General features: G+C 39.3%; 1 protein-coding gene across 1 annotated transcript; it reads right to left on the bottom strand.

Annotated features, from left to right (window-relative positions):
* Positions 1–1,181: 1,181 nt before the first annotated feature.
* On the bottom strand, positions 1,182–1,753 carry LOC104248257 (aquaporin PIP1-1-like). The gene has a single exon (XM_009804485.2). It carries the CDS (start codon positions 1,716–1,718, stop codon positions 1,182–1,184), a length of 537 nt encoding a protein of 178 aa, XP_009802787.2. The 5' UTR covers positions 1,719–1,753.
* Positions 1,754–11,129: the final 9,376 nt, after the last annotated feature.

The following is an 11,129-nucleotide window of genomic DNA, read 5'->3' as shown; positions in this document are numbered from 1 at the left end:
AGGATACCATTTTGCCTTCCGACACTAAACGCTGTCTCCATTTGCATTTCTACATTGCATAAGGATAGCACTCTGCCTTCTGAGGTTAAGCTCTACCTCCATCTGCATCTCATAGGCTGAAAGAGCGCCTCATACTGCATTGCATGGCTGAAAGATCGCCGCATACTGCATCTGCATGGCTGAAAGATTGCCTCCGCATGGCTGAAAGATCTTGATGTCGATTTTGATGACCTTGGTTTGCCTCTGCCTCCTTTGGTTGACCCTACCGAACTCATTTGTTTTCTTTTTACTATTAATGGAAATGAGAATTTCTTAGAAGGAGAAACTGGATCACCACCATGACTCCCTTATATACGAATCGTGAAATATGGGGTTTTCAATTGTCATAAATTTTTTCTTGTTTTCATTGGTTGATAAAGGATTACATAGACCCCAGACTGTTGACTAGTGCTTAATTTTGTCATCCGTTAATAATTAGCAACAAAAATAATATCACCCTTATACTTTTCTAACATAGGAAAATCTTATCTTATATTGCAAAGACATGCAACTTGTACTCCATGCTTCGATTCTAAGGTTACAAATGCCGATTTTTTAGTTACTATGAACACACACAGTTATCTTTTACAGGTTTCCTGATTTACTGTTTTAATCATCTTTTGCATTGAAAATCATGGCTTGTATTAAATCTCTAAATGAGAATTAGGGGTGGGTGTACGGTATTTCAGTTCGGTATTTAAGAATTTCGGTTCGGTATTTTTGTATTCGGTTTATCAATTGTGTATACCAAATACCATACCGAAATATTTCGGTACGGTTCAGTATTTCTTATTTTGGTTCGGTACGGTTTCGGTACGGTTTCAGTTTAACAATCAATGAATAATCAATGAAATAATCAATATTTCGATGCACTGTTTTCCGATATATAACAGTGCACAACTGCACATGGCTGATCTGAATCTGATGGCACATGCACAATTGAATAAGTGAAAAGCAAAAGCTGAACAAGACAACAACTTCTTTACAAGCAAAAACTGTACATTACACAACTAATGAACTAAACACTTAACACAGTACACAATTGAATCTGTACACAACTACACAACACATTACACAACTTAACACTTATGACTTAACACAGTACACAGCCAAACCATCTGAACAGCATCTGCAAGCATGAACTAAGATGCAGCAGCAGAGAAACCAGTGATTGGAATTGTGGCCAAGTGTACCAGGAACACAGCAAATCCAATAGGCAATGGTGCCAAAAGAGGGACATGTGAATCCCTAGCACCAAGACACTGCATCACCACATAGAACACTTCCCTTGTCAACGACAGTTTCCTTTCCAAGAACAGTCCAAAGGTCACTGCTGGATTTATGTGTCCTCCAGAAATGCCAGCAGTACAGTAGACAAGTGCAAAGATAATGCCCACAAAAGCCCAAGCAATGTCTTGAATACCAACAGTGGAGCATTTGGGCTCAGACTTTGAAACACCCATCACTGTTAAGATAGTGATGTAAAGGAAGAGGAAAGTGGCCATGAACTCAGCAATTCCAGCACGATAGAATGACCAAGACATCAATTCTCCTGCCTCAAACAGTGGCACTGGTGGTGGCTCCGTATAATCCTTGTCACTCTGCGCTGCCGTCCCAATCGCTTGCCTCTCTGAATATTTGTTTGCTCCTAATCTTACATCTTCTTCTTTGTTCTCCATGTTTGTTTTCTCAATTCACAGGAAAATTTACTCAACTTGAGTCTTGAGGAAGGATTTATGTTTGGCCGTTGATGGGCAGTAACACAATATTGAGTCCATTAGCCCGCCGATTAACATATAGTCATATATCAGTCTCAATAAAGTTGAAGATTCCACCAAGTCTAAAGAAGATTTTAACAAAATAGAAAGAGAAAACAAAATCTTTTTGTAATCATCTTAGTACAGTTTCTATCCAGTTAATATGATCTATCCAAAATTAATTAGAGTACTATGTCCATTGCTAAAGAACAGAGAGCAGCAGCAGGAGAAATTAGTACAGTTTCTATCCAGTTAGCTCTAGTAAGATACAATTACTACAATTTGTGCAACGGGCTACATAAATTAATCATTTTCCTGTATCAGTTACTTCAATCAATATCAATACACAACTGCCAACGCCCAACGCTTACTGCTAAAGAAATTTCACGAAACTACTATCTTCATTCCCTGTTTAACTGCTATACCTTATAGGATTCTCATATGTCAACCTACTTTATACCTAATCAAACACTTGATCCAAAAAAAATGAGTTTCAAATATAAAATTAATCTTCGCTAAAGAACATCGCTAGAAATCTTCATCAAATTCATTTCCATCGCTAGAAAGTAGAAACATACCTTTGAAAATTGAAACTATCGCAAGTTCGCAACAACAACATCTTCGTTTGCCCGGAATTTGTGAGGAGTGAGGACTGAGGAGTGAGGACTGAGGATTCGGAGCTCGGAACCTTGGTAAATTCTTTACGATTAGCAACCTTGGTAAAAATCCAACAAATCCCATCACAACAAAACCGATCGCTGTACGAGTAGCAACCTTGGTAAATTCTTTACGATCAGGCTTGTGACATCTTTTGACGAGCCTAACACTATGTCTTTGGCGAAATCTCTAAGAGGATCGAACACAGAATCGAGAGCGTCCATTTGAATTAGATCTGATTCTGATCTGAAAGAAGAAGCAGATCAGGGTTTCTCACTTTCTCTTTTGTATCTGAATTGGACAAATGACCTTTAGAGTTTAGGCTTGGGCTTGGGCGTTTGGGGCTGGGGCGGGCGATGGGCTGGGCGTTTGGGGCTGGGGCGATGGGCTGGCCGCTGGGTGTTTGGGGCTGGGGCGATGGGCTGGGCAATAATTAAGAAAATTTCTTTTAAAAATCGGATTTTCGGTATTTCGGTATACCGAAATTTCAGAATTTTAATACTAAAGACCGTACCGAAATACCGAAATTGCAATACCGAATTGGACCGAAATACCGAAAAAAACCGAAACCGAAATACCGAATTAATTCGGTCCGGTTCGGAATTCGGTTTTTCGGTTTTTATGCCCACCCCTAATGAGAATGTCAGAAATGAAATTCAATATAAGTGGATGTTATCAACATAGTTTTTGTAGAAACATAATAATAATTGGTCCTTGTAATATTGTTTTATTCCATTTTTAATTCATGTGTATAAATTTATTAAGGTTGTTAACTAAGGTGACAAGCACTCATTGCTAATCCAAACTTGCTTGAGTTTGGACAAAATTGGGCATTTGAAATCTAATCACCTATATTTTATTATGACAAAATCTTCCACCATTGAAAATATTAGTAACTAATACTGAACATCAACACATCTCTAAAACTGTTTAAATGGTGGCACAATTTACTTGGTATTTGTTAATAGATCAAATGCAAAAGTTGAAATATGAAGCTGAAGAAAAAAAAAAGTTAATGAAACAAACTTCTCATTCACATAGATGGCTATAACCACATAAAAGAGCAAGTTCAGATCAACACAATTCTACAAATTCACAAAAACATATTAAACCTGCCTACCCAACAAACTAATTTAACCCCATAATCTAAAATTCCTGTGACTGGGTTCCAACTTCTGGTTTCCCCTTGCCATTCTTATTAGGCAGCAAATTTGGATGAATTTTGGGCAAAACCGCCTGGCTGAAAGATCGCCGCATACTGCATCTGCATGGTTGAAAGATCGCCTCCACACGGCTGAAAGATCGCCTGATACTACATCCGCATGGGCTGAAAGATCGCCACGTACCGCATCTCATGGGCTGAAAGATCGCCAAATTATCAAAAGGCGTCATCGTTCAGAGGCATCATTTTCATAGCCCGAGAACACCATGTCATGACCCGAGGATCCCCTTTTAATCTTTTGCATATCATTATTCAAAGGCATCATGGTTCGGAGGCACCATCCTCAAAGCCCAAGAGCATCATTTCATGACCTGCAAATCCTTATTGCACGCTTCATGGCCCAGAACGTCATGGTCTAAAGGACGTCATCCTAACTGTCCAAAGACAATATTCATGGTCCGATGGGAATTTGCATCATGTTTAGATTTATGCGCACACTACTAAAAATCAGGTTTTAGCGACGGAAAAATTCTGTAGCTAAACAGAAAAATCCGTCGCTAATATCATTTAGCGACAGATTAGCAATGGATTATCAAGAAATTCTACTAGCTACAAGAGTTTTAGTGACAGATTAGCTACAACGCTCGTAGCTAATTCCAGGTTTTTTTGTAGTGGCAGTATACACTTGTATTGTTTCTAATTGCAGGTACACCGGCGAGCACGACCATCCTAGTAGGAGGAAGCCCGGTCCAGTTCCCCCAGCCATATCGAACCTTAACCATTCTCGCAAGCCGCCCACTCACCCTATATTGGTTGTTGCGTCCGTTCTTGAAGAGTCTCCATCGGCATACTCCGCTGACGGATCCTGAACTACAAATGACCTGATTCCTGTAAAATTAGGAATATGTAGGCAGCTCAGAGGCCAGGGCGGGGCCTAACTTCTTTGAACCATTTCGTTCGGTCAAAATTGGTCATCATATTTTTATTTGACAATTCTTTCATCCTTTCCGGGTAAAGAGGGGCAGTTGTTGATACCCAAATTTTCTCTATATATTTTTAATATGCAAATACCTTCAAAATAGCATATGTACAGATATATAAGAATGCCCAAATATTTTATTATTTTTTCCTTAATTTTTAAAGGTTTTTAAATCAATTTATTTCCCTATTTTATCATAAAAAACCCAATAATTATTTCCAAAATTTTATTTTTGGTAATTCATTTATTGAACTTTTAAATTTATGTTAAAATGTGGCCAATATAATTTTTGCATATTTTTACAAATGTATTTAGTATTTTTAAAGGATAAATTGCATAATTGCAATATTAGCCTCTTTTAGGATTTAATTGTGTTTATATTCATGAAAATGAAGTACCGTATTTTTAAATTGATAATTATATGTCATCAATCATTTCAGTACTTTTAATTTATTTTTAGAAATCAATTTACTATTTTTTTTTTAATTTTAAATAGGGAAAAATGGCTATTTAAATGATAGCCCGATTTCATTTCAATTATAGCCTGAAATTGAGCCCAAATCAAGACTCAATTCCCCAACCCAATTGCAACTCAAACCCGACCCCCTAACCCAATTCACACGACCCAACCCAGATGTCACGCCCCAACTTCGGGAAGCGCGACCGGCGCTCAATCGAGTGAACCCAACTGAGCAAGCCTTATCAACCGCTATATACCCAACTCGATAGGAATAAGGAAGCCATGCTTACCTTTATTTAAACTAGGAAAGATAGTACATTCAACATCTTAGATCATTTTATATCACAACAATTAAAACGTGGTTAAGCTTCCACGGTTCCATACAAGTTATAGTGTAGAAGAAAACAAGAGTACAGGGTTACAACATGGTCCATTGACCTATCCAATACCCATACATAACCCACACAAACGTTTACGGAGCCTCTAAGGATACAAAATACATAATAACAATGCCGGCAACAAGGCCCCGGCTATACCTCAAAAGTGAAAGTCCAAAATAAGAAGATGTACAATATAACCCCTTGAAGGAGAAAGGGGCTCACCAAGACTTTGAGAAGAAGGTACTCTGCTATGCGTGATTGGCACTATCCGCAATGGAGCCACCTACATTCATAAAAGAAAATGTAGCGCCCCCGGCAAAAGGGACGTTAGTGCCATCAAATAGCACTAGTATGTATAACTAAACACCATTTTACTAGAAAGAACTATCAAGTAAGTACAAGTAAATCACATGAGTAAATCAAATATGCAATTCATTCAATCCTTCATATAATTTCCAAAACATAGTTTGGAGCATTTCTTTCATATCTTCATCACTGTTCTCAATACCACCGCTATCTTGAGCAGAGTCCGATCACGACCCGACCGGCTAGGTTGCCTCATTGGAGGCATATATCTCAATCACTATTTCATTTCCCTTATTCGGAATTCAATATTAGCACACTACCACCATGTTTGCGACATGGTGTCCGATCACGACCCGATCGGCTAGGCCGCCTATCTAGGCGTTGTTCCTTTCTCATTAGTCATAACATCTGAATCTTTATTTCATATATATATCATATCAATTCCTTGGCAATCAAGGCCACCATTATCACATCGTTTTCCAATTTCAGTATTCATCTTGCAGGTTGTGATCATAGGCATATACAAAAGTAATTCAAGTTGCAGTACAGGTAAGTGGGCACATAGCTAGCATGAATAATTCTCAGTTTCTATCTTGGCTTATAGCCTAAGCATTTCAACACATAATTGTATTCTTCATACTTCTCTAATTATTAAGAATGGTACATTACTCACATTGAGGCACATCCTTCATGTATATGTGTAGTTAATTGCAAATGAATTAATACGCAATAACAATCAATACATTAACCAATTCAAATTTTACCACACTTTCGTAAACGCCAACAGAGCTCAATTTCTAATAAAATGGAGTTTTAGCCATACATACCTCAAAGAGCTTTTCCTTAAGTTACTACAACGTTCCGGAAATTCTAGCAATGCCCATCTACTTCGAGACATAACAAAATTGAACACAAATTAGGAAGATATTCATAATTCTAGCTCATTTGAGCATTTTATCAAACACCATATGAGCGTTAAATCTTTATGGTCCTTTTATAGAGGATTTCATCAACCCACAACCCGGACTTTTTCATTTTTAGCTCAACCATGTTCCTACACCTTTTGACAACACATGCAAACAAGATAACAGCTCCAATACCCATAAACTTTCTTGATAAATACCCGCCTTTAGCTAAAATTCGAAATTAAGGGTTAGGGTGTAGAATCTTACCTCTTTGATGAAGAACTTAAAGGATTTCTTGTTAGATTTGAGGGCTTCAACAAGATTTTTTTCTTGAACAAGGCACTTGAAAATCTTCCTCTCTCTAGATATGCTCTCCCCTCTCTCTAAAAGCTCCAGAAATCCCCAAAATAATGAACCCCAAACGAGTTAAATGAAATGGGGTTCGGGTCTTAAAAAAAATCATTTTTGTACAGCCTCGGAGTGTGGAGCGTCGTAAGGTGCGGGTCGTCTGTTCAAAATATCTATGGAGTTGAAATTTCGGGCCATTCTAGAATTCCTACAGGCACGGCGCATAGGGCGCCACGTGGGGCGCCGCGATACTGTAAAATTCTGTGCTACTTTGGTAATTTGGTCATAACTTCTGATAGGACCGTCCGAATGATGAACGGTTTGAAGTGTTGGAAACTAGACTTAATGACCTTTCATTTTATAGGTTGTTCATCGCAAAAACCCTATATAAATAGAGATATACTTTTCCAAAGTAAGGTCTTGTGCGTACTCATTTACAACTTTAGTCTATTTGATAATTTTCCAACTTGTCTTAGACTTAGGCTTCTCCTTAGACCCCAAATCAATTATAATAAGACTTATACACTTATTACCATATCCAAATGATATCCACAATATCATTAATCCTTACTTTCACGCAAGATAAAATAATTAGCATACCTTGGCACCACGAAATCTTAAATTACTAAGCAAAATTTTCTGGGGCTTTACATTCTCCCCCGCTTAAGATCATTTGTCCTCGAATAAGGATCAAGATTCATTCATTATCCATCCTTATGTAACTTCTGCTTTTTCACATCATAAAATATATCAACAGCCCCGAATTTGGCTAACTCCTTAAATTTCTGAAAAGTTCGCCAGAGTTTCATTTGTAACTAGGACTATCTACCTATTAGAGGGCCCCAGATATATATCCTAACAACATATACATGTTTCATAGACATAACGTAACTTGTACAACACCAACCATGGCCGCATAGGCAACATATATAACCAAAATAGAATAGTTTAACATAGATCAAATCAAAAGATAAGAGTTCATAGGAACCAAATGCATGAAAGCTATTACATAACTATTCAACCAAATGTGGGTACTTCTTTCTCATTTCTTCCTCGGCTTCCCAAGTGGCTTCCTCAACCTGCTGGTTCCGCCATAACACTTTTACAAAGACAATTTCCTTATTTCTCAATTTCCAGACTTGCCTATCAAGAATGGCAACTGGAATTTCTTCATAAGATAGTTCTTCATTAACCTCAATAGCTTCAATTGGTACAATAGAGGACGGATCTCCCACTACCTTCTTCAACATAGACACATGGAAGATCGGATGTACCAACGACATGTCGAGTGGTAGCTCGAGCTTGTATGCCACCTGACCAATCCTCTGAATGATTTTGTACGGTCCGACATACCTCGGACTTAATTTCCCTTTCTTCCCAAATCGCATGATGCCCTTCATGGGGGAAACCTTCAAAAATACCCAATCATCTTCTTTGAACTCCAAATCTCTGTGACGAATGTCCGAATAAGACTTTTGGCGACTCTGAGAAGTTTTCAACCTCTCCTTAATAATCTTGACTTTCTCCATGGCCTGATACACGAGGTCCGACCCTATCAATTCTGCTTCTCCAACCTTGAACCACCCAATGGGAGACCTACATCTCCTACCATACAGTGCCTCGAATGGTGCCATCTGGATACTAGCATGGAAGCTGTTGTAGTAAGCAAATTCTATGAGTGGCAAATGGTCATCCCAAATACCGTTGAAATCAATAGTATAAGCACGCAACATGTCTTCAAACGTCTCAATAGTCCGCTCTGCTTGCCCATCGGTTTGTGGATGAAAAGCTATGCTAAGGTTTACCTGCGTACCCAAACCTTGCTGAAATGTCTTCCAAAAGTTGGCCATGAACTGAGCCGCTCGATCTGAAATGATTGAGACTGGAGTGCCATGCAACCTAACTATTTCTTTGATATACAACTAAGCATGCTATTCCGCTGTGTCGGTAGATTTAACTGGCAAGAAGTGCGCTGATTTTGTGAGTCAGTCAACGATCACCTAAATTGAGTCGAACCTGCGCGGCGTGCGTGGAAGCCCTACAACAAAATCCATATTGATCATCTCCCATTTCCACATTGAAATTTCTATGCTTTGAGTCAATCCACTGGGCCTTTGATGTTCGACCTTCACTTGTTGACAATTTGGACATTTTGGATATTTTGCTACAAAATCTGCCACATCCCTCTTCATGTTGTTCCACCAATAAATTTCCTTGAGGTCATGATACATTTTTGTAGAACCGGGGTGCATGGAATACCTGGATGTGTGAGCTTCTGCCATGATCCTTTCCCGAAGACCGTCGATATCAGGAACACATAGGCGGTCTTGGTACCATAGAGTACCATCATTCATGCCAAAGAAAAAAGTGGTGGTATTGTGTTTGTGAATCCCTTCTTTCAATTGTGGTAACAATGGATAGTTGAATTTCTTTTCCCTCACCTCCGCTACAAGCGATGATTCGGCCCTATTCTGTATTTTTACCCTCCTTTACTAGAGTCCGCAAGGCGAACTCCCAAACTGGCCAACTGGTAAACCTTCCTGGATAACGGCCTCTGATATGCCCCCAAATGAGCCAAACTCCCCATTGATTTTTGACTAAGTGCATCTGCCACGACATTAGCCTTTCCCGGGTGATAAAGAATGTCAATGTCATAGTCCTTGAGTAACTCTAGCCATCTTCTTTGCCTCATATTCAACTCTTTCTGCTTGAAAATATATTGAAGGCTCTTATGATCCGTAAATACATCCACATGGACCCCATACAAATAATGTCTCCAAATCTTTAGCGCAAACACCACTGCTGCCAGCTCTAGGTCATGGGTTGGATAGTTCTTCTCATGATTCTTGAGTTGCCTAGAAGCTTAGGCTATAGCCTTGCCGTGTTGCATCAACACACACCCGAGCCTAATCCTTGAAGCATCGCAATACACTACAAATCCCTCCGCACCCTATGGCAGGGCCAATACCGGTGCTATTGTCAACCTTGATTTCCATTCTTGGAAACTCTTTTCACAAGTATCGGACCATTGGAATTTAACTGCTTTCTGCGTCAATTTAGTCAATGGAGAGGAAAGAGTAGAAAACCCCTCCACAAACCTCCTGTAGTATCCAACTAAACCCAAGAAACTGCGGATCTCGGTTGGAGTGGTAGGTCTAGGCCAATTCTTCACTGCTGCAACCTACTGAGGATAAACCATAATTCCTTCCCTAGAACGACATGACTCAAGAACACGACAGATTCAAGCCAAAATTCACATTTTGAAAATTTCGCATACAGTTAATGTTGCTGAAGAGTCTGCAAAACTGCCCTGAGATGGTCAGGATGGTCCTCCCGACTTTGGGAATATACCAGAATGTCGTCAATTAACACTATCACAAAGGAGTATATAAAGAGCTTGAAGACTCGATTCAAAAGGTCCATGAAAGCTGCGGGGGCATTTGTTAGCCTAAAAGACATCACCATAAATTCGAAGTGCCCATACTGAGTTCTGAAGGCTGTTTTAGGAATATCCTGCTCCCTTATCTTCAATTGGTGATACCCGGACTGCAAGTCAATCTTTGAGAAACACGTAGCACCCTGCAATTGATCAAACAAGTCATCAATTCTTGCCAGAGGATATTTGTTTTTGATTGTGACTTTGTTGAGTTATCAGTAGTTAATACACATCCGCATCGATCTGTCTTTATTTCTTTCTTATAAACAAGACCGGTGCTCCCCATGGCGACACACTCGGCCGGATGAAACCCTTCTCTAACAAATCCTTCATTTTCTCCTTTAGCTCTTTCAATTCTGCCGGTGCCATTCTATAAGGTGGAATTGATATAGGCTGCATGCCTGGCATCACATCGATACCAAAGTCAATCTCCCTATCTGGGGAATCCCAAGGAGCTCATCTAGAAAGATGTTCAGGAATTCATTCACAACTGGTACAGACTCAAGGCTAAGCACCTCGACATCGACATCCGTAACCCAAACTAGATGATAGACACACCCCTTCTTGATCTTCTTCGCAGTTTTAAGGTAGGAAATAAACCAACCTCTAAGCACTACATTATCACCTTCCATTCAATAATGGGCTCATCAGGGAATTCAAGCCTAATAGTTCTAGTCCGACAGTCAAGTTTAGCAAAACA

This window comes from Nicotiana sylvestris, chromosome 10, assembly GCF_000393655.2.
Source record: "Nicotiana sylvestris chromosome 10, ASM39365v2, whole genome shotgun sequence".
NCBI lineage: Eukaryota > Viridiplantae > Streptophyta > Magnoliopsida > Solanales > Solanaceae > Nicotiana > Nicotiana sylvestris.
This window is presented reverse-complemented; position numbering and strand designations above follow the sequence as displayed.

What these genes read in the sequence shown, in the direction of transcription:
- LOC104248257 (XM_009804485.2), bottom strand. Translation starts at nt 1,718, where the DNA reads ATGGAGAACAAAGAAGAAGATGTAAGATTAGGAGCAAACAAATATTCA.